Raw genomic sequence first — 25,373 nt, forward strand, 5'->3', positions numbered from 1 at the left:
TTCATGATGGCAGCTCATGGTGTCAAGGTTAACAAAAAAGCTATTTTTCATCCTGATGTGATGAGCCTTCGACTCAAGAGATTGGGTTGTATTTTCATGCAGTGAAGACACTGTCTCTCTCGACAATGCCATGATCTTTGTGTAGCTACCAAAATGGCGATTGGTATTTTCATATGTGCACGAGTGTGTGTGTGTTCGATTCCCGCTCAGTCAACACCAGTGACGATTATATATGAACCTGTCCCGGGCCTTCCCTAGGTCGACTCAGCCTCAAATGAGTACCTGGTGCAGTGCGTAAAAACATCACCACTGGGGAGACAAAGGCGGCTGTGCGTGGTGCTGGCCACCCACCCCCTCGTGTGCCGTTCTGGCCTTCATAGGTGCTCGCTAACAGCACTTGTCCCAACAGTCTGTTAAAGGCTATACGGGGGTCTTTGTCTTTTGTGCCACAATTGTACTTGGTAATGGACTTACTCAACTTTCATTGAGCATTCTGAATTGTATATGGATCACCACCCCCTTCATGATTCGATTTATGGTCACAAATTGGTGTAGAGAGTGCATCATCTCTATTCTTACATTGAGGTAGATCTAGCGCCTCTAGCGTCTGCAGATGTCATGTGAACTATTGAAATACACAACCCATACGGTTTATCCTATATTCTTGTACAGGGAATTGAGTTTTCAGATCCATATGCCCGTACATCCGTTTCAATACGGGCAAACCCATTTTTTTGTCTGTGTTTCTCCCTTGTGATGGGACTATAGGATGAACGTTGAGATTTATACGGTTCACGGGGTGACCAATAAGGTCTGCATTGGTTTGTAATAGGGTGGACACTTATGAGGGGTTGACAGGTATGCATACAGTACGGTATAACACGAATTGAAAATACATCAACTTTCTCCACTCTCATTGATGTAGGGCTTCACCGTGGCAGCATAACGCACTGCAGCTAAATTGGTACTGTACATACTGTATTTCTATGCTGCAGCATCTATTCTCTCTTCAAACCACATAGACTGGTGTGGTGAAGTATGGACATTTAATCCCCGTGGTCCACACGGTGTAAGAACACCCTCATCCAGCAGTAGATTGAAAAAAAGCTGCTGTACATGCACATTCATAATTGTTTAAATGTGTTTTCTTTATATGATCCTTATGGCAGTACCCTGGGGTACCAAATAATACAAAATGGCCGAGGTAATTAAATATTTTATTTCTTGGGACACTATTTTTTTCCAGGGGTGTACTTAATTCCGCGACTGAGGTGCCAATCAATCCGAAATCGGTGCTACTCCGCGAGGACGATTGCGTTGAAAGCCTGAACGCTCGTATGAACCATCGTGCATCTTGTACAGCTCGTCGAGATGAGTGGATTGCCGCATCGCCGACCATCAACAGACTAAAAATGACTGCATCACGGACATTGTTCGAGAGCCGGGATACTATGGTCGCCCGGGGTACTGCCATAAGGTTAATATATTGCTTCATTCAACTGTGATTCGTGTAAAGAAGGGGGGAGGATTGAAGATTGTTAAAATTCATCCCAGATTATGATCAAGTGACAAAGCTTCTAGTGGTATTCATGTTGCCATGGTCCATGAATCCTTACCATTTAATAAACTAAATATGTACCCAACTAATATACATACAATACGAGTGGTCGGCATCTGCTTTTTAGTTATCAGTGATTCTAAAATGTAATTCAATAAGTTTTTCATTTTGTCAATTTTTCCTTGTCGCCAGAGTGTTTCTTTCTTTCCATATTTCATTTTAACGATGTCGTGTAAATAACGCCGTAGACAAAAAGCAATAGTCATTCAACAAAAACAACTAAAAATTGCAATTAAAATACTAATATTGGTCGCGAAAGACTACGTGTTAAAATGCTAATTTTATATGTAGTGTAATGTTAATGTTGAACATAATGAGGCTGTCCTTTGCCAATTCTCCTGGGTGTTGTGGTTAGGTGTATAATGTTCCCAATATGACTACTGCAGTTTGCCAAAAATAGGTAATACAGCATTTTAAAGTGTTTATTTTTGTGAACATTTACAAAAACCCCAACTTGGACACTTGCACAATACAGCCATGAGTACCATCGATTAACACTCTTAATTTCCTGTACTTTTATTCGGGTTAATATTAATCAGAAGCTACGTGAACTCGAAATCACATGCATTGCTTTCATACGAAGTGGACAATGTACTCGCGCTCCTGGTGGGTTTTTGGGTTGGTACCGCTTTACCGTTCGGCATAATATCATAATTTGGGGTTTAGGGCTTTACACTTTACAGCAACACTGAGAACCTACTCATAGATACTAAGTCAAATATAACTCGATGACTTCATGCGCCATGGTGGTGTACTTTGTGATGTTGTGATGTGCCTCTTTATCTGCATATACAGGGTTGACCCAACGGTTAGTTTACCTAAGGAAACAAATGTGTGCCTATTTCAGTAAGTTAACTTGGGCCACTCACTAACACGGCCTTTTAGCAAGTCACTGCTGCACAACGGAGCTCTCCCCATGCCACGCAGGTCATAGCAGCTATTTGACCATACCTTACCAGACAGGTCAGTGTGAGGTTGAGGGCAGTGGACGTGGATACCAGCTGGAGATTGAAAACTTAGACATTGTGGTCCGGAGAGCCGTCCCTGGCGTCTTGTTGTGGAAATACTCCCATAAGCAATGGATCCCTGTCGCTCAGTTGGGTGAGCTTCGTAGGAAATCACAGAGGCGAATAATGAATAGATCAGTCATTGATATAATTATTATGGCGGTCGTCATAAAAACAACACTTGCACTTCGTTGTTGCAGTCTCTCATAGTTTATGATACACTTTATACGATATTTAATTCTGTTTTAGCACTGCGTTATAAAGCACTTGATAAGAACATTGGGGCCGTCCATAAATGACGTCACGCACCTGGGGGGGGGTCATACATTTGTGACGATGTGTGACGAGGGGAGGGGGGTTAGAGAAATGTGACGTCACATCAAAATGCGCAACTTTGAATAAATATAGAATTGTTATAACAACACTAATTTTGATTCATTTTCATTATTAACTATTTGATTATTTAAATGTAATAAGGTCACCTTTTATTTATTCCATGAAGGAGCATTTTGCTTCTCCATGTGATTGTTATAATTGTACTCTCCATTTTGCTTCGTTCTACTACAAAGTTTCAAGTATTTTTTTTATAGTTATAATAATTTTTAATATTTTATAATTATAAGATAATTTAAATATTATTTTCTGAACATCTGCAGTTTTAGTTGGACGTTGAATATTTTCAAGTGAATTTCATGCTAAATTTAAGCTTTCCAACGCCTCGTTTTTAATACGCGTTTTCTCCTACAACATCAGAGTGCAGCGCCACATTAAATACGCACTACAATGACAATAGTTTAAAGCGATTTGAAGTGTGTTTTATTTTCAAAATGCAAAATGGAAATATGCTTTTGGGGGGGGGGGGCAGAGCTTTGTGACGTCATATTTGAGGGGGTTCTGACTTTTTGTGACGCCGTGTGAAGAGGGGTGGGGGGGGGGGGTCAAAAATCGTCCAAAATCGCGTGATGTCATTTATGGACGGCCTCATTGGTGATTCTATGAACCTGAACTTTTTTCTCTCCGCCAACTTGAACTTTGTATTCTGCCGCCAGCAGGGAAGAAAGTAAAGATGTCAATGCTACAGCTGATTGGCCTTCGGTGAATAACATTGCGGTCGAGGTTATTGCCGTTTGTTCAGCGCAGACGACTTGAGTTACAGGAGAAAGCGAGGTTAATTGTTGGGGGTGGCCAGTTTTTGGCGTTCGAATATCAATCTCATTGAAGCGTAACGCATATCACGCATTTACGGCCACATAGTACACTGTCTCTGATCTCTAATGTGAGTCATTTTTGGCTATCACCCCCCCTCCCTCTCTACCCACCTCCCATAACAGTTGGTTACACGACGCGTGCGCACGTTTTCTACCTCTCTTCGCTTAAATCTCTTTCCACGTCTTCGTGCCTAAATGTTGTTGTGTCAAATTTGGGTCCCCCCGCCCGCCTGCTGCGACATGGCTCCATGGGATGACGTCAGGGCTAGGAAAGTGCCCCCCCCCCCCCACAAAGTTTGTGTGCTCATTGACTGCAAGCCAGACTCTTCCTCTCCCCCCCATGAATGGGGCCATTTGTCTCTAACCCCTCAGGCCACACTGGTTCCATCCAGTTTGCTGCACTAACTGTGTCACTCACTGTAATTTGCAAGGGGGTGGGGGTTAGTTTTTTGTGTTTTTGTTATTCACTGGGGAAATGTGTTTTTGTCGGTATGATGCTGCATCGCGGTGACAGCAGCGATTAGTTAGCACGATGTGGCGATGAACGTGACGGTTCCCAGCCATGGCTGTCGGCCGTGGCAAATGATATCTCAACTATGTGCTGCCCCCCTCTCCACACAACTCCTGGCTTCACCAACTCGCGTTGGGTTTTGTGGTGAAGCATGGCTAGACAACCCCTACGGCCGACAGCGTTAGGAGGCCTTCATCCAGCAGTGGATTGACAGGAGGTTTGCAATTAATTATTTAATACTTTCACAAAAGGACCAGGTCTTCTTATATTGTATATCGCAACAGAAGGTCTTTGTATTGGAAAGAGGACAAACTTTTGAATGAACAAATACATCAAGAACTAATGAATAAATGTGTCAGCACTACTGGTATTGGGTTCTTTTTACGATTAAGTGTGATTTAAAAGCACACAATTTAGCTGTAAAGCACGTGAAAAATAACATTTCACAACTTAATAGTTGCAGCTGCAAATGTTATTCTTCCTTTAAGTTAGCCCACTACATATATCGATATTTTATTATTTATAGAGTAGCTCTTAAATATTTATTCCATTAGACACACTGCGAGTCACAGCATGGAACATTCTTAAACTCGCTTTGAAAGTTGTCTGCTTGCCATGCGGTCATGCAGAAATGTGGTTTTCTTGGTTGTATTGCAAGTTGGTAAAGCTGTTCTTCGCTGCAGTCTCAGTTTTTTAGCAGTATGAATGGCAATGCAACAGGCTTGAATGACCGCTGGGGAAGAAAAAAACAGGCTCCACGGACGCAAACAAAGCTCGGATTACAAGTGTCTTTTGTTTCATTGAAACATGACGTCTGTGCAAGGATGTCCTGGTGAACTTCATGATAAGTGTAACCACACTTAATCGATTAATATCTTTGGTTGCTTGACAGAGCTTGTATTTCTCTTTGAGCTGTAAGCAGTCGCACACATTTGTATAATCTAATTGTTTCTCACAAGTCGCTTGCTGAATTAACCCTATTCACCAATTTTCTCCACAAAGCAATGTAAAAAAACTGAAAAACCTATGGAAGATAGATAGTGCCCTCGTACTTTTTCCTAATGGTTATTTTGTGTAAAAAAAAATAATCTTATTTTCACCACAGTGGTTCTTGTCAGTACGACGCCTCTTCTCAGCCTTTGTGGAACATCTGAACTTTTTAAATCCTTCACCGTTTTTCCATCCGGTTGCTTTCGTGATGACACCATATGGAGTTCTGGGCTGTCTGAGTGTGGAAGTCGTTGTTGGCTCCACTTATTGCCCTTTGTGTTGGTGTCCATGTGAGGTTGTATGTGAGAGGGAACTGTGTTTATTGGAAGTCTTATATTGTTTACTCTATGGTTTGTATGTCTTGCACTTGATTAATTGTGATCACGCAAAACAATGGAGGCTGACATTCATATTTAAGTTTGGAAGCATCGTGGGCTTTACAAAAACAAAGTTGTTTTACGTGAAATGTTTTATCTGTTGTAAAATGGAAACATCTTGTGATATGACGTAGATTTTTCCCACTTTACAAAGTTGTTCCTACAAAAAAAATATTGTAACAGTACAATTATGCATTTGTTCGTGAATCATCTGACATGAGCAAAGTCATTGACTTTGCATTCTGATGCTATTTTTTCAACGTTTATAGGTCTGTTTGTAGGACGCTATGTGGTTAGATTGCATAAGAAGGGAAAATAACGGCTCATATCACATGAAATAGTAAACTACCATGAATACAGTTGCCATTAAATAAGACTAATTTAATAACACAAATTGAATGTGCCAGCAGCGAAACTGCAACCATTTGAATGCTTACATGCCAAACAGAAATGATTCCTTATTATCATTCAAGAGCATTTTTGCGAAAAATGTTGTCTTTACATGCACATTTAGCACGAATTGAGCCCTTCTGACCTGTTTTTTTAAAACGTTACAAGACATGTACTTGTTGGTAATGTTTTGTTTTCTGTATGTTCTTGCAGTGTGCCCACCGGAATGTGGTCGGCGGGCGTGCACCAAGTCGGGCCACTGCTGCCACGAAGAGTGCTTAGGTGGCTGCCACCAAGCGGGCAGTGAGCATCACTGCCTGGCGTGTCGCCACTACTGGCACAAGGGCATCTGTATTCTGGATTGCCCACTGGGCACCTATCGCTACGACGGCTGGCGCTGCGTCACGGCGGAATTCTGCCAAGCGCCTTACGACTACTCCTCGCAGAACGTCCTGCATCACGGAGACTGCCTGCCAGACTGTCCTTCTGGCTACATTCGCAATGTCACCAGGTAATGACAACAGGTGCGGTGGCTCGCAGATCACTGATTTGTGCGACCTCTTTAGTTCATAAAGAAAGAGCATCACTTTGGAGTGGAGCCCTGGTGCAGCGGTTAGCACACTGGAATGTGAACCTAGTGACCCGAGTTCGATTTCTGGCCACGAGTAACACCGGTGGTGAGTGATATCTGAACTGGTCCTGAATGCCGCCCCCCCCCCCCCCCCCCACTGGTTCACCAGCTCGCACTTGCCAGCTTGATGGATGTTCTTTCTTGCATGTAGTATATGGTGTGTGGACGCCCCATCGTGGGGAGTGGTAGTGTCACGGTTAGCACGCTGCGCTACGAATCTGCTGACCCGAGTTCAAGTCCCCACTCGGGGCCAACACCAGTGGTGATTATTTGAACCGGTCCTGGGCCTCCCCTAGGCTGGCTCAGCCTCAAATGGGTACCTGGTAGAATGTGTAAACATTGCCACTAGGGAGACAAAGGCGGTCGGGCATGGTGCTGGCCACTGACCTCCTCGTGTGCTGTGTCTGACTTCATCGGTGCTACTCGCGAACAGCACTTGCCCCAACAGTCTGTTACAGGCTTAACGGGGGATCTTTGTCTTTGGGGAGGCCAACATCCAATAGGAATTGACAATGCTGTTAACGATAATCAGCATCATCATTAGCCATAATCAGTCCACTTTTGGATGAAGGCCTTCCAAAGCTGCCTCCACCTCTCACAATCCTGCAATGCAACAATCCATCTAGCACCTGCACACAAACTGATTTCATCACTCCATCTTTGAGGTGAACATGCTCTCGGACACGTTCCATTCTTTGACTGCCACTCCGTTTTTATTCTTGACCATTCATTAACCCTAGATAGCCCTACAGACTATTGGGGACCTTTTTAAAGCCGACGCTGCACATTGAGAGGGTGGTGACCAATACCACACTTGGCTGCCCTTTGTCTCCCCAGGCAGCAGGTACCTACCTATCTTTAGATTTAAAGCTTTCGTGACTGCAAAAATTAAACAATTAAATTATCACGACGTTTCGACTGCAACACAAGCAATCATCATCAGGTGTGAAAACCACAGCAAGAAAATTTGAAAAAAGTGGCGTTTTTTTTCCTAAAGTTAGCACCACGGACACGACGGACAGCAACAAGCAGTTGTTCAGACGGACGAGTCCATCTATGACCTGAAATTTTACCCGGGTCAATGGTTCTGAACCGCCATTGCATTGCTGTTCCCTAGATACACACATTCAAATAGAAGCTCTGAGGATTGCTGGACTTTATCTTATCCAAATATGTACCTGGATGAATTATTGGCTCACGAGGTAATCTGTATACAGTGTGCAGGGATTTTTTTATTTTATTTTCAAAAGTGGCCGGAAACACTGCCATTCCCAAGAAGGCTCTTCTGCATTAAGACACTGGATGAACTGTTCAATTAATTGTTTGCTACTTTTAGGGTCACTGAATATGATGTTGTGACGAATTGCCCCATATGGTTGTTCACAAATAACGGATATATACTCTGCCATAGTTAGAACATTTTGAAAGCACAGCATTCTGCAAAGTATTTCTCTACTTGGCCACAAAAATGTTACTGAAGTCAGCAACAACCCCAACATTCCAAACCACAAGATGTAGGAATGCGCCAAGCATTAGTATTCAGAGGGCATCACTGCCACCTTGGATGACACACTGGCAATAGGGAGAACTATGGTCATGAGTGTGAGGAGCAACTTTACCTATCTGACACATCTTCTGACTTCGATATTAATTTTGTTTGTTCCCGAAAACCATATGGCTTCCTTTATCAGAGGCCATAGCGGGGGGTTCACATGTAATTTTGGCCTACGCTTTAGCAGAACCTTAAGTTAACAAACATGATTTTTTTCCATTTAATGCTCATCACACAGCTGGTTTGTGTTGGTGAATGCAATAACGAATGTTTTCGAATGTCAGGATGTGTTTACAAAAAAATAGGGTCGCTTACGAATAGTCAATAAGGTCGTGCTTGTTACACATGCCATCTCGACAGCTGTGTAAATGTGACCAATGTCTGCTAAAGCATGTTGTTCTTTTGGCCAAGCCAAAAGTGGAGATGGGGGGGGGGGGATTTTTCTGGCCAGGTGATTGCCAAAAATGATAGAGGTGGCATAGCTGACGGTTTTCTTCCTTTGTTGGCTTGGTGCCGTGAACTTTTCCAAGCAAAGCTATTGTTACCATGGTGATGTGTCTGATAGACACTAGGGAGACAAAGGCGGTCGGGCATGGTGCGATGTGTTTGATAGACACATCGCCCCATTGTTACCGTGGTCTGACGAGACTGTGCGGCAGAAATTCACGTCACCCGCAGATTTTTGCACTCTAAAGTGCCCACACTTTTTACGAACATGGGGAATGTAAATGCTTTCAGGAATTAAATCGAAACAATAAAGCTTTCGTATGCAGTGTGTAACTTTCATATGCAGTAATACAGTTTCCTGTCTTTTCACCCTGGTTAGCTTACACTTTTTACAGATTCTTATTTTGAATGTGATTTATTTATAAACGATTGGATTCAATGGTGAGACCATTTTTTATTATTCACTGCAACTGACAAAAAAGACAGCACCTTATCTGTGTTTTATTAAATACCATTTTTTTACCTATTATTTTAGTTTGGCACACTGTTAGGAATTGTGAAGTAATTTAAAATTTTAGTTTTAATTCTGTAATCATACGTAATGTATTCAATTATTTGTCTTGGAATCTTAAAAGCTACCATATAAATGATCTTAAGTGGAAAACTTAGTTCAAACAGCAAATAATATTACCCTTACAAACCGGTGCCCAGTGCAATTATGGAACAAATTCTTGATTTTTCTCAGGCGCACTCAACGTTTTTCTGCAATCATTTCCTCATCCACTGTTATTTTGACAAAAAAAATCATCACGAGTTATTTTTTAAATATATAAACAGTTAAACAATATTTGTCGTCAAGTAAATTATTACATTGTTTGTGAGCACGCGGAGTATGACACCAAATAAATTGAAGGGATAGTCATCTACCCTCTTTACTTTTAAAAATAGCAAAATACTTCTAATATTGACTTGTGAGTGCATCCAGCTGTTGCTATAAACAGCTTGAACAGCACCAAGCCCTGTATGGTGTGGAGATGTGCCATGCTGACAACACACAACACTCTTGTGTTGATCTGTGGACCAGGGGTTCTCAACCTTTTAGTTTTCACTAGAACCTTTTTTTTTAGGGGGGAGGGGGGGGGGGTGCGTTGTGGGAGCGGGGAGGGCAGGAATCAGTGGCTGCAATCCACGACCAACAGGAGTGAACAGTCTTGTTTTTATATTGCCGTCAATACAGCGACTCGTCGGCTGTCGGGAGGAAAGTGAGGGGATGCTGTCACACATTGGTCGGCCAGTGCACACCCCCAGCATTGAGCCACAGACCCCCTTTTTAAATCCTTTATATTAAGTTCACTTGCTTGCTTGCTTGCGCGCTTACGACCGTGCAAATCTTTCGGTCGTTTTTTAACCCACTTCCCGTGATCCAATCGAGCTGACATTTTGCACACAGACTCGTTGTGCGTGACAATTAATTTTCGTGAATTTTTTTCTCCAAATTTTTACACTTTTTAGGAAAAAAAAAAGATATTTAATTACCAATTGCTTAATGGTGGCAGGCATCATATGACCCATAGGTGGCAGCCATCTCAAGCCAGAGGACGAGAGGACTCTAGCCGCCACACATATAAAGGATTTATAGTGAAAAACTTTGTTTTTACGGGTTTATTTTTTATTCTTTTGCCCCCCCCCTTACCCTGGTGTTATTTCTGTGGAACTGTCCCCCCTTTCTTCTTTTCATCTCCTTAAGCGGGCATGCCCCCCCCCCCCCGGTTGAGAACCCGACTTCTTGCTTGGGATGTTTCGGTTAACTTGCCTTGCGATTTGATCGAACAGTAATTCAGGGCCTCAAGTTAATGAATTAATAATGTTTTGTCTAATTTTTAAATGTTGCCTCTGCTGTTACTAATTTTCTTGTCTCATTACCAATTTTTTTAAATTAAATCTTTTGCATAAACTGTATGGGGTGGAGTGGCCCCTCGCATGCGTGGGTTTTCTCCTGGTGTTCCGCATACACTCATTAATTGACCGATAATACCTTAATATAGAGAGGATCACAGATCTTTGGCAATTGTTGGCACCAGCTCATTTTGTGGCTGTTTTTACTGTGGTTCCTTACACCTCTGAGCCATTTTCGACGAGAGTGAGCGAACGCTGTGCGCGTTACACAAGTTGATATCCTGACAATTATTGCTTTGCGTATATACGCAACTTTTATGGATGTATCACGAGTCTTATGAACTGATATGAATCGATGCATCATTGGACTCATTCTTTTAACCGCACTGGGCCCCAATCCATTGTATCGGTGTAATCGCTGAACATGTTGTTCTGTGGAAGTGATCCTTATGTAGCTACCCTGTTAAGTTAATAAGGAGATGCAGGTATTGTAAAGAAAGCAACATTTTATTTCAAAGCCGCTACATTGCTCCCACGAATCCCGATACGCTTCTAATATAAGTTAAAGTTGGGAGAACCCTGAGAAATCAGTGAGGTGTCTATAAATGGATCACCCCGTAGTTTTAACTTCATTTTCTGTCATCTCAATGTACTGGATGGTCCAGATGTCTTGTGACGCCCCCCCCCCCCCTTTGATTTCTCAAAAAAGTATGTTTTCATACCAGTGGGTGTGTAATGTAATGTAAGCAATATAACAATGACATTTAATAACTTTATTGAACATCGTATCAACCGTCTAAAATAAATAAGGTTTATTTGCAACAGATGCGAATATGCAAAGAAAAACAATGTTAGAGGTCAATTAATTGGGGGGGGGGGGGGGGTCACGACACATCTGGACCACTCTGTACAGTAGAGACCGGGTTTCATTTGGGTGTGGCTATTGGGAGCGGGGCTACGATCTTCCTTGCCATGGGAACCGACAGTTCTCGTTCCCACAATGAGTGCCTTGTGAGATATAAAAAAAAATGTTGGCAATGTTTACTTTGGTAACAAGCTTGGTGGGAAACACCTTTTATCATTGTTATTGCAAACAAGGAAACACAAAAAAACCACACACTTTTTCAACAATTTTTTTTTAGATCATTGTTAATTCGAAAATGTTGTGTGTGTGTATATATATAATGTGTATTTTATATATAAAATGTGTATTATATATATAATGTGTATTATATATTATATGTAAAATGTGCTCCTTTATTTTTTTCTAAAGCATTATAAGCCATTGCCTGACCACTTCTGGATAAAGGACTCCTCATCCTATCGCCATACCTCATAGTCTAGCATTGCCGCAATACATCACGCAAGGAACTGATTTTATTTATTCTTTCGACTGGTATTCTGTCCCCAGTCCAGCGTAACATAATTATTCAAAGATTAACAAAAAAGTACGGACGATTACGTTTCTGAAAGACAGAAAGTCGAACGCATTTATCAAGTGAAGAAACATTCGTTAGACACGTCATGTTGACTTAGGGGATAGTACATGGGCTTGGACAGAACACATTGCTGCAAGGGATGATCAGAATCTTTATTTATACTGGAAGAATACCATGAAGCTCTTTTTTCACACATTTCCATTTGGGGCGGGTCAGAAAGTTAACGGCGGGTCAGAAAGTTACAATGGCCGAGACTAACGACGGAGTGGGAGCCAAAGGATGGTAACATACATTAGAGGATGTCCATCGTGGAGATGGAATGAAAATTGGCTTGTCTATAGGAATTACATTAGAGACTGTGATTGACGGTGATTGCTTAGGGAGGATTTCATCCAGCAATGGATAGATTATGAATTATGATCGTGACAAATGCTTTTGAGACTTTACCTTTTACTGTCCTGGTCCACAGCACTCATCCAGTGATCCAACGTGGGAGCTCCATAGTCAAGATAAATATATTTAAGGCTGCGTTTTTGTTGTTTGTGCACTTACATTAGTTTATACCACAACAGCGTTCAGTATAATATATACTGGAGCAAAAAAAAAAAAAGTGGCGAGAAAGTAAGAGCTTTCATTTTAGCCCAAGGGTTTACACTTCACTTCCAACAAGTAAAAAATACGTGAGTCTAAGTCACTGAATGGCTTGGGGGTGAGAACTCTGAACTGGCACTGATTGTCAAGGTTCTCTTCTTTGGCGGCCATCGCTTCAGCCAGGCAGACTAGTGAGCTTCAGGCTTTCACCGTGGGGCACGCCTTTCCTGTCCTTTCACCAGCACTCATTGGTGTTACGGCTCTCGCCACAATTCCTGTCTAAGGTGGCCGCTTCCATCTTTTCCACGCAGCAAGATATACACACTTACCTACACACTATGGGTGGGGAGGGGGCCTTTTGGTTGGAGCTGAGAGCTTTCCTTGCACTCCTTAGACATCCCCAGGGCCATAAAGTTCGTCGCTGGCGAGGACCGAGCCGCGTTGGTCCTCTCGGCAGTTCGTCTTAATTGTCTGTGGGAAATGGAAGGGACCCGGCTGCCTCCAAGGTGCGCATCTCTTGTTGGCCCTGGGAGTCTTTCACGCAAGTGCTACATTTTTAGCACACAGTGCACACAGTGCAATTCACGCAGGCTGTGGGCCGCATCTTGGGCCCCGGGCAGCTGTTGTTTGTCAGGCGGCTTCGTGGAAGTCTCCCCCACACCCTTTGTGAAGCACTGGAGATTGTACACCTTGGCCTCCCAGGATGCTGCGTTTTGGTCGGGCAGTCATGTCCTCGCGGTTATGGTTTTAACCGGCTTCGTCTCCTCTGGCTTTTGGTATTGTTGCGAAGTTGTGACGCCTTGTGCAAGGATGAACTGAATGAAGAGTAACGTTTTGTACCTGTAAAGGCTGGTTTTCATTCTTGCACACAGCGATCCTCACCCTCCTTTCCTCACTTTTCACCCTGACCAGGTTTGAAGATCCTGGTCGACCTGGGCTGGGTTTTCCCGTTTCTTTCTGATGAGGAATATTTTTTTTATATGAGGCAGTGTGACTCAGAGGCAGCCTTAAGGTGGGGGGGGGAGTTAGGCAGGGCCTAGGATAGGCAGGTGTGCTTTTGAAGCCTCTTGAGGGTGAAGCCTTGGCAGGTATGAATTGCAAAGTGTCCTGCTGTGTGCAGGGATGAAGAGTGAAAACCAGATTTTTAAAGGTGCAAAACCTTATTTTAAGTGACGTTTTTTCTTCTTTATCCTCAGCATGACTTGCACCAAATGTGATGGTCCCTGTCCAAAAGTGTGCAAGCATGGAAACGTCAACATCAACTCACTCACGGCGGCGCAGGAGCTGTACGGATGCACCGAGCTTGATGGGAACCTGACTATCGACATCCGTGGTGGAAGTAAGTTTCACATAAATTCACGGCTTTCAATAATGTTCATAGTGCACAGGGGGAGAGCCCTTTAGTTACGCGTGTCCTGTCTTCCGTGTCCTTAACCACATTTTATTGGGGCCTTTGTAAAGTCCTCGCAGTCATTTTTGTGTTGCTTGCGATGCCAGTAAGAACTTAGCTCTGTTTACAGATTTAATTCTTGCAAACAGGATGTTTAACGTTGAACAAACTTGGCTTCTACTTTGTCATGAAAATGGATGGCTTCTTGCTAAAATCAGTTCACTTCATGTCTACACAATGATTCCTAGTTTTTTACTGACATCCATTATCGTTCATGTTACAAGTCAAGTTAAAACTGCTTTCACGCTGACAGTCTTGCTGGCTACATTAAGGTGTAGGCGTAGTATGCTAGTTTTTGAATGCACGCAGTTTCGGAGCACCTTTACACGGATTTCTGTTCTTGAACAACATGTTCACTTTGCTTTTCCACTCAGACAACATTGCAGCAGAACTGGAGACAAACCTGGGACTGATTGAGATGGTGACGGGTTTTGTGAAGATCAAGCGCTCTTCAGCCCTCGTTACCCTTGCTTTCCTCAAGAACTTAAGGATAATCCGTGGAGATATGCTGGACGAAGGGTATGTCTCTTAATTTTTTAAAACAGAAAACTACTTTTGAATCAACTGAGAATGAATACCTCGCCTGAACTAGCTTTCCGGTGTGTTTTGGGGTTGTACCGCTTATTTTTTTTGCCATGATGTTCGACGTATTTTTTTCATGTGGTGAGGGTCACTTTAAAAACTTAAAATATTTGTATTCGATTTTTTGCTGTACATATGAACAAAGGCTCACAGCAGAATGTTGGGTGACAAAAAACAATTGCACGCGAATATCCGCCAGGCCCATGAACCCGACCTGGCCTGATTGGGGGGGGGGGGGCACACACAAGCTGATGGGCAACAACAGCAGCCAGCAATGCTGTATTTTTGAAGGAAAACGTGAACTGCTCAATTTAGTTCCTGAAGAAGCTCCCGGCATGTTGGGTGAAACGTCAGACACCACATCAAACAACACTCGGTAACAACCCGAAAATACATCGGAGAATTATGCAGCACACCGCTGAATACTACATATCACCTTTCCCAGAACCCTATTTTGTTATGATCTGCTAGGTGAGATAGCATCTCTATAATCCAGTAACTTGCTAGCACGGTTCTTGGATCATACATAGATTAGGTAGTGTTTACGATATCTATCTGAAGGAGGAAAGATGATGCCTTATTATTGAAAATATGTTTTATAGTCGGCTATAACAACCCACGCACGTGAGTTTTCTCTGGGCGTTTCGTTTTCCTTTCGCACAAAAACAAAACGGCACTAAAATAGTACTTGGCCAAAACAGGGTCCATCTGCAATGTGTTGACTCATTGATTATTTCTCATTCGTTTCACTGCTTATAAAGGTTTGAAATGGGTATAGCCTAAATGTTAGCAGCCAATGCCAATTCATGTGGTTGGCCGCGACTGTGGCGGTGGTGGGCTTTCCACCAATCAAAGGGCTGCAGGCAAAAATTAGCATGTTAATTAATGCAAGATCGCCGAGCATCCTTCACGACGAGTGCGCCAAGGTGTCTATGTTAATGTGAGAAATTTGTCTTGAACCTATTTACATGACTTTACCGAAAGACCCAAAGAATAGCTTGACCATCAGTCCTTTCTGCTGATCAAGCCCACTTTCCTGAACAGTTCTAATTCTGTCATTAATTTGTATGTTACCTAATCCATGTTTCTCTTTTTACGTCAATGCAATTCCATTTTTACCATATGCTGATAGAAAAACAATGATTTTCCTGATTTTATCTGCAATATACCCATCATGAAAACACCAGCCCAATAAACATTGGTTGTATTTTTCAGAGAAAAGCATTGCATTTCAAATTTGAATGGTAAGGTTGCCTTGGAAGCCAGGCCAAACTCTTTTCTACAAAAAAAATAGTTTTTATTTTACCAGGTGAAAAAGTTCTTTTTCAGAAGCGATCTGGCCACAAATGATAGCTCAACGAAGTAGCTTATCACATGGACATTTTTTTCAGCCAAATACGTAGCACGCACGTTGATTCTAAACGTGGAGAGAAAAACCGGAGGATCCGGAGAAAAATCCACACGACCACGGGGAGAGAGAATATGCAATCGAACCCGTGACCTCCATACCAGGCGAGGGATTAACATCTCACCACTGCGACTCCCACTTGTTTTGTTACCATTTCCTCAATTCGGTAGTGATCTCAACAAGCTTTGAGCAAAGCCTTAGGCTCGAGTGCCAACAAGTGAATTGCTTTTTGCAGCATTCTTTCCCCATCCCGTTCTTTTGTGGCTCTACTATTCCACTACCTTTTGTGTCCCTAATAGCCCTGGTCCTGACCTGGCTCCTGAGACACTAATATTGAAGTGAGTTTTTTTCCCCCAAAACCATGTTAGTTAAAGGTCAACGACTGCTTAAATAATGTAGATTGCACCCCCCCCCCTTGCACCTGCACATTTCTAAATTGGCTACAAACAATGGATATAAGGATGAATGGCTTTTTTGGCTCGACTGTTGAACGGCTATAGTTTTCTCTCTGCTGCCAAGTCTCCCACCACGCCGCTAAAGTATATATTTTTCTAAGATGCTGAAATATAAAACTCTTTAAGGAAGCTCTCATGAGGTGATGCAGAACCTGCTGCATCTCGTAGGAATGAGGAGATGGCTGTTGCCAGCACAAACAGTCTCAAAATGTTCAGGGATTATTTCTGTGAATAGACCGGAAGAAATGTTGTTGCTGAAGCAGTCACCCCCACTTATCGGCAAGGCAAATATCACCACTTTTGTGGTGCATACAGCTGTCAAACAGTTGTCTGAATATATACTTACATGTCCTATAAGTAAGACTACTTTCATGGGTGTTGATATTTAACTGGCAGTATTACACACGGATAGAACGGTGGGACTGGTTTTGTGCACTGTGCTAAGAACCCCAGCAGCTTGAGTTGGATTTCCAGCTCGGGCTAACACCGTTGACAAATGGTATCATAAGCCTTCGTTGGCCTCCCTTTTTCACTAACCTGTCCTAACCATAGTGGTCTGTACAGGTTGATCAATAAACTAAGCAATGTAATTCGAAGCTTAACTCAGATGGATCCGCAATGAAATTCCATTAAATTGCATGCATCTCTCCATGGCAGAAATCCCCGTTACCCATTTGAACGAATGGAGATTTGAACAGAGGAATTGCCTGTAGAAGAATCACGTTGCCTGCAGGTATAATCTATGATGGAATTTTAGAGATATAAAAAATGATTACGGCATGAATCGCCAAGCTCTTGTATACATTCATTGGAACTCTGGTGGCAGGTTAATCTGCGCTATTTGTGCGAAGCAATGAAATAAATACTTAGAAGAGAGAAAAACGGGTTCAATAAAAATGTACACGCGAGCAACATTCTTCACGTGACGGCAAAGCATTCCGGTTATATTCTATATGGAATTACAAACTATCTTTTGCTTTGGAACGGCATTTTCATGATGAAATATTTGGTGATGGAAAACACGAAGGCTCTTCGAATATACCGTTTATTTTTGCAGTTGTGCTGCTTGGGAGTAATTGCCCATCATGCATAACTGTGAATGGTGTTAATGCCACAGGGAGGATCATGAATAAAAAAGATGATGCACCTTTACATGGATATTTGTACTCCCACATATATTTTACTTCCCGAGCAGTTGGCATTTCCTACTCCTCTGCATTATGTTGCAATCGACATTGCTCTTTTGTACTGTCTCATGAACATTTATTTCACAACCGTTTAGCTGCTCATGCATACCTATACATGAGAGAGAGAGAACACCAGATGGGCGCCAAAGCAACTTGCATTGTCTTGTTAAGGAAGCTTGTGACAATTGTTTCCTACTGCTTGAAACATTGCAAGCGTTGGGGGGAAAAAACAGTTCTTGGCAAACATTGTCAAGTGCAATGAGACGGAGATCCATTATTTCACTCCTTAAAGCAATCACGCATGCAGCAGCAACATTGATTTACATCTATTGTGGCCCAAGAAGCACTTCTTCATTGGCATTGAGTACCAAAGTGATGATGCCGTTTATGTCCTGAAATGCTTGAGCGATTGTCCTTGAGCCGTGTCTGCTATTGGCACACGTGTAGACTCCTGTCACGCCAGTGGGGGAATTGCCTTGCTGTATTTAAGGGTGGCTCGACAGATGAAAGAACTGCCTATTTAATAATATTAAGCTATATTCTTATCCAGATACAAAGTTGCAAGTTAACCTTGGAACTGTCAATGTGTAGGTTAACTTAATATCAATTAAATTTACTTGGACTTGATTATGATTTGAAGTTGCGTTGTTTAAAGTTTATCGTTAATAACTATTGTGTTTTTTGGTTGCTTAAATGTTCACACAAAGTTGTACACAGGCTGCGCCTGGTATTTTAACAGAATCTGGCAAAAAGTCTTAGAATCCCACTGGCTATAGCCACCTAAAGTGTAAAACACTTTGGAGCCTACATGCCTAGTGAAACATGAGAATTAACGCAGACATATTACATGTGGGGTCAAGCTCAATTTATGTAATTAACAATTTCATATTTGTGGTAAAAAAAATTGTCTTAATGTAAAATTATACACCAACAATGGTTACTTAACAATAAGCCATGGTAAAAAAAAAAAAAAATTTAGAGAGGGAGAGAGTTGATAAGTGGATAATGGCTGTGTTATACTATTGAAGGTCTGATATATATTAATGAATTAAGCAAATCAGGTAGGAGTTTATTATATTGAAGCAGTATATACACAATGAATGCCCATGCCTTTTAGTGAAAACGACTGTTAGTGAAGACGATATAGTATGACGTTTTCCCCAATGTTTTAGGACTTCATGAGCAAAGTGACAAAGTCTTCTTAACCTGTGCCTTCTTAACCTGTGCCTTCTTTATTCGTACTCTATTGGGGGTAAGCTCATTGAGCAGCTTGCTGGGGCATAGGTGAAGTCATGTGCAATTATCTCAGTTTCCATCCAAAGCTTACGGATGCCCCTTATCCTATAATGCAGCATCCTGTAACCCAGAAGCACATTCAATCATGTAGGGCCCATTGATGTGTTTACTATATTTTATCGTGGGACTGTCACAATCTCTGTTTCAGGTAAATGTTTTACGGACTAGGATAAAGTTGACTTTTTGTGAAAGTGATGTAAGTGAGTCCTTGAATATGGTGTAATTTGACAGTGCAGATATATCTTGAGCTCTGCGTCAGGGATGAAATTGCTCTCTTAGCCTTTGTGACGAATCCAGGTACTGTGTACATGTGTTGAAGTCATCGGATAAGCATCATAGTCGTCTTTGTTGGCGCCATCGTTTGTCATTGCACAATTTTACTTTTGGTTTTTGGTCCCCATGTGTGGAGACTTACAAGGTAGTGGATGATGTCCCCACTTGTCTATAATTGCATTTTGATCCTCTGATTCATTGATCCCCTGTAATCTTGTGGTTAAAGGGCTGAAACCCACAGCATGCATCACAGTACTCAGTCTAATGTGTCCCCCTAGCAGTTCTCAGAATGTATATATATGCCTTCTGTTAAATTTGTACATAATGCTCGACTTGTCTTAATGCCAGTTAAATATAACGTATTTAACCAGGCACGCACGGGGGTAGTTTAAATGTGTTATCCGGTTTTATAATGTTCACAATTCTCGGCTTAATTTTGGAATATTCATGTGCGTGATTTGGATTGTGCCACAGTGTGATTTGGCACACATGCAATTCTCTTGTAAGCGATGTCACATTGTCTTAAAAAGCCCACATTAAAGCAGACAGAGCTTTATTAATTCCCAGCGGAAATCACTGGGCGCCTGTGGAAATCAATCTATCCATTGGCATGAATGCTGACCACTAGAAATCCAAATTCATTGCCATGCACAATTTATTTGGTCAAGTGTTAAATGAATTAAAAATCAGAAGCGGACGAAGGTGCCTCCTAGCACGGGCTACTGTCTGGGGATTTTTCGCTGATGGAGCATTCACGTGCTTATTACAACTAAAGGTGGGCTGTTGTTTGCTCTTTGTTGTGAACAATGGCATGAGAATAAGGCACTTGAGCGAGAAGTGCCACCTGCTATTTGAGTGAACTCAGCAGCTTTTGTGCTACCATGAACAGTAAATAACACATAAAGCAAGCACAACAAAAGCATGAGAGGGTTCGTTAACTATGTTTTTAGAGCTGCTTTTAAAAAATAAAATAAAGTAACTTTGGTGGTAATAAAAGTAATTTACTATAATCATAAGAATAATATAGTTTGCAGGTTAATAAATTGCATTGGCGATGTGTGGTGACATCAAAAGCTTTGTCCATGATGATATCTTGGTCAATTATTGCCTTGATCACTGTTTTGATCGAAAACCATGCAACTAATTTCATCGCACGTTTTTTTTCTCCTTATTTTTGTTACAATTATTATCTTGCAGAAATTACTCATTCTACGTTCTGGATAATCAGAATCTGCAGCAACTTTGGGACTGGACCAAGCATAATCTCACAGTGTTACGCGGCAAGCTCTACTTTGCCTTCAATCATAAGCTGTGTATGTCAGAGATTTACCGCATGGAGGTGGTGACCGGCACTTACGGCAGGCAGAGCCGCACTGACCTCAACCCGAAGGAAAACGGCGATCGCACCTCATGTAAGAAAAACACCTGCATGGATTTTAGGAACGTTTTGACTTGTGAACCTGGCAGCAAATGTCCATTTAACTGGCACGATTTTGTGGCTATGCTGAAACTTACTTTGTGTGCTTTTTTCATTCTTTGAAGGTGAGAGCAAATTCTTGCGGTTTACTGGCAATGAAACTTCGTCAGATAAAATTAAACTGGAATGGGATCACACTTGGCCCAAATATGACCGTGACCTGCTCAGCTACACGGTGTACTACAAGGAAGCGTAAGTAATGAAGTGTTGCAAAAAAAAACATGCACTACAAAATTGATGACGTGGAATATGGTTTGTAAAAATTAGTGTTAAATTTGGAAGATATTACTTCTTACACTCCTGTTTGAACAGGGTCGCTTCAGAGTGAATTTTAAAAAATCCATACATTTACACTCATTGAATAGATGAAGGCCTCCCTATGCAATGACACTCTTATGGATTTTTTTTTTTACCATACTTGACCATGCTGGTCCGTGCAGGTTGGTGAAAGGTGGGAGGGTCACGACTGGTTCTGATATCACTCGCCACGAGATGTTGGCCGAGGTCGGGAATTAAACTCAGGTCACCAGATTTATAGTGCAGCAGAATAAGCACTGTACCAACTCACCATCTTGTTTACAGAAAAAAAATTGTTACAGTAAATGTTCAACACTTTATGTATAAATCGGTGCTGTTATATTTGCAGGCCCTTCAAAAATGTGTCGGAGTTTGATCAGCAGGATGCCTGTGGATCCAATAGTTGGACAGCTCGGGATCTGGAGTTCAGGGCTGGCCTGAATCCACAGGAGATGTCCAATCCCAGCATCATCCTGCTGTCTCTGAAGCCCTGGACTCAGTACGCGATCTTTGTGCGTGCCTTCACGCTCACCACCACTTCTGGGGACATTAACAACCAAGGTGCCAAGAGCGAAGTGGTGTACATACGCACCAAGGCCAACGGTAAGATGAGCAACTAATAGAATTGTATGTTAGAGGCCCTCCTCCCGCTGAGCTGACGACCACTTTCCCTATTGATGTTTTGGATGGGCCGCGTCGATAACAGTTGAAATGCCATGTTGAGATTACTGGTGCACTGAAGTGGCAGGTGGTGGCATTGCCGATGGAGTGTCACAGGGAACGGCATAATTTGGTGAATGGGCATGAGAAATTGTAGCCCTGTCGCTTTTCTGGTCTTTGTTGGTCCCTGTGTAGTCAATTTATATGTTCATTGTTTTAGACAATCTTGAGTTATAATAGATACAACGTTTGGAACTATTTAAAATATAAAGAAGGTGCATTAAGTTGTGTAAGGTTTTCTTTGTCCAAGTACAAAACATTCCCTTTAAAGTATAAATCGCAAAAATATTTATTTGGACCAAATTACATAGTTATAGCTATCTGTTACAAGCCTAAAATAACATACAGGTGATGTTGGGATAATACAAATTCTATACTTAATGGACATGAAGTCATAGCAATTTACATAACATAGTTAACATTAATATCTGCATATTACAAAGTCAATCAGAGTACACTGCCTTCCCTTCTCATTCAAAGTCACCGAGAGTGTATTAATGCTCACACAAATATAAAGCTTTGAACAACAGCAATAAAAATATTCCATGAGGGGACAGCTGTTTCTGCTTGTGTGTATTGCTGGCTGCAGCTTCTTCGATTCCCCTGGATGTGATCGCTGGCTCAAACTCGTCCACCCAACTGGTGGTCAAGTGGCGGGCGCCCGCGTACCCCAACGGAAACGTGACTCATTACATCGTCCGCTGGCAGCGACAGCACGAAGACCCTGAGCTGCGCAAGCATGACTATTGCAACAAAGGTTCGGCACGCATTTTTTTTGCTGCAGCACGGGATTATGGCCCAAAGGGTATTTTGCGTTCGTCGATACCTTACTGCAAGGCGTCCAGAGTCCACGTTGACCACACACTAACTCGTGGCAAAACATGCCAAACAAAGGTGCTTGGATAATATTCATGCATTGTTGTCTTTGAAACTCATTGGCCTACACCAGAGACAGCCTAATGTCTATGGCATTGTCTCACCGGTGTTCGAGGAGAGAACGCCAAAAGGCAAAAAGATCCCGTGGATATGGCTGCTCAGGCCGAGCTATTAATACCTTGGTACTTGCATTGCCTTTGCACTGTGTTCGCGTTTTGGAATTCTCTGATCGAATACTGGTGAGACGAGGCCATGAATAAGTCTAGTATATGGCCAATCGTTTCAAAGGCAATGCATGGATATTATCAGAGTATGTTTTTTGCATGTTCAACACAAGTACGTGTGGTTAATGCTGACTTTATGCCTTGCAAAAGGTAACTTATTTGATGTTTAAACATCTTAGCATCTAATTTATTGCCAGAAAGGGTAACGCCTATTTTAGTTTTTTCATCATTTTGATACTGGAAAAAAAGGTCCCGTTCATATTAATGCTGATTGTTTGTTATCATGAAATCTTACCCATAGTGTTATTACAAATTAGTTAAATTGACTGGCTATTTTTTTTACCAACACATTTGTTAGATATTGCTATCACGCTCCGGTGATTTTTTTTAAGATTGTCCCCCACCTCTTCCAAAATGTTTAGCCAGCATAAGCAAAGTAAAACCTTTATTATGGATGGGCAAAGTAAGATGCCCTTACACAAGTCCCATAGCCCTATAAATGGTCTGCGTCGGTATTCTGTTTTGTGCTGCTTACTCAATAATTATATGCAGCATTGCTTTTCTACATTTCCAATTAAAATTCTTGTCATCGTGAACTAATGTTAACCCGAAGTTAAAAATATTGTACTTTTTTTTTTAGGATTTAAGAATGTTAAAGGGGGGATACCGAGTGCATGGCTTTCATTCACATGCCAAAGTAACTGATGTAAGCAGGTACAATCTGCTGACTAAAAGGGAAGCCAAAAACAGCAAAACCTTGCACGCTGTACAAGATCTCCACTCCTAGCGTCATCGCTAAGCGCTTGGCTTCAGTTACAGGGCACCAACATTTATTCATTCTATTGTGCCCCCCCCTCCCTCCTCATTATTGTTGGCTGCCCGACAGTTTTGAAGGTACCTCAGCGGGAGCCCGCAACAAGCTCGATCGACATGGAACCGGGCGCACGGGGGAACCAGTCGGAGCTGGATACCAGCCTAGCTCCTGAGAAATGCTGCGCATGCCCCAAGACCCAGGCACAGCTGCGCCAGGAAGCCGAGGAGGCTCAGTTCATGAAAACCTTTGAGAACTTCCTGCACAACCAGATTTTTGCCACCAGGTGAGTCGTTTACAAGTGCCACTCTTCAGAGCAGTTGTATGACTGCATGTCTCGAAATCTAGCTGGGTTATTGTGCTAATAAATGAGATTGATAATGTTACCTTTGGTAAAAAAAAAAATTGCCACACATTTCTCCCATTGCATGTTAATTGACACGTGACTTTGTACCTACGTGGTGATAAATAAGAATTATAAACAACTTATAATGCCATGAAATTAGTATTTTATACACTAGCTTTCAACTTTCAGTAAAGTTGCCTTTTAACACTTTTCGTTGTGCTTTGTGCTCAATGCACTCCAGAGTACAAATGCCATTGTTTTTTGTTATGTAATTTTATAAATTTGCCATCTGTGTTTTTGTATTTTCTTTTTGTGCGCACTTTCCGTACATCACGATGACACTTTGTTTATAAAGAGATTAATATTGGCTTGCAGTGTAGTTAATAGATCGCCAATTTTAAACCACGTAAGCAAGAAAGGCTGCCAGTGGACAAGTCGCTGTCATGAAAAAAAAATCTCCCCAAAGTGTACAGAGGGGCTTTTGTTTTTGAGGTGAATGTCTCTTTCCTTCCTGTTTACCGCCAAACTTTGGCATTTGACTTGACTGCGAAGTATGGATTGAGGGCAAAAGAAGGGGGGGGGGGTACATCAAAGCGGCAGACTGTTTGTTTCCCCAGCAACTTTCAATTATAACATTGGGAGAAAGTTTCTCATGCCAAGTGGTTATCTTGGCCCGTGTCCACATTCTGTGTAGACTTTTTTTAAATCGTCCATGCAAATTTCGAAAAATAAAAATTTGTACGAGATTATTTCAACAAAAGCCGATGATAATCCATTGATAGACTTTGGTATTTTTTTTCAAGCTCTTTTTGTACTGTTTAATTTTCATATGTTTTTGTTTGTTTACACACCATCATGTACATCCCAGGTAGCACACTTGAAAAATTAACAAGGCAGCCACTTTTAATATATGTGTTTAGGTTGACAGGAACAAATGGGTTGCTTTTCCTTGAATAATCTAGGTACACTTGGGGTGATGGGAGGGGTCTTTCTGGACGGGCACCAAATAAATGAATTGGTGAGTTAGCTGGTGAGTGAATAAGAAGCTATGTTTGGGCTTTAGCTGTCGCCGGCAGCCAGCAACTGGAGCACTCAGACCCACCGTCGCCACTGCTCGGGTGTCAAAGGAAAAAAAATACAAACGCTGCGCTGTGACGCACAGGCTTCTGGGGCGGAAGAAGGGGGCCTCGTTGCATAGTTTCGGCATTTTAGGGTGCTTAAAGGGCACTGCCTTGTCCAGCGTTTGCTTGGTGAATGTTGCCTCTTAAAAATGAAATGTGTTTTATGTGCACAATGCATGTAACCGACGACATT

General features: G+C 42.0%; 1 protein-coding gene across 1 annotated transcript in view; it reads left to right on the forward strand.

Moving 5' to 3' along the window:
• Positions 1–25,373, forward strand: part of LOC133346605 (insulin-like growth factor 1 receptor) — a 109,666-nt gene that overhangs the window by 63,217 nt on the left and 21,076 nt on the right. The window contains exons 3-10 of the mRNA XM_061558293.1: positions 6,315–6,612; positions 13,854–13,996; positions 14,482–14,626; positions 20,506–20,720; positions 20,851–20,977; positions 21,432–21,685; positions 22,392–22,559; positions 23,789–23,999. Coding sequence (XP_061414277.1) covers positions 6,315–6,612; positions 13,854–13,996; positions 14,482–14,626; positions 20,506–20,720; positions 20,851–20,977; positions 21,432–21,685; positions 22,392–22,559; positions 23,789–23,999 — 1,561 coding nt within the window. The remainder of the gene's footprint in view (positions 1–6,314; positions 6,613–13,853; positions 13,997–14,481; positions 14,627–20,505; positions 20,721–20,850; positions 20,978–21,431; positions 21,686–22,391; positions 22,560–23,788; positions 24,000–25,373) is intronic.

Source organism: Lethenteron reissneri, chromosome 24 (genome assembly GCF_015708825.2).
Source record: "Lethenteron reissneri isolate LAM-NWPU_2019-01 chromosome 24, ASM1570882v1, whole genome shotgun sequence".
In the NCBI taxonomy this organism is placed as follows: Eukaryota; Metazoa; Chordata; class Hyperoartia; order Petromyzontiformes; family Petromyzontidae; genus Lethenteron; species Lethenteron reissneri.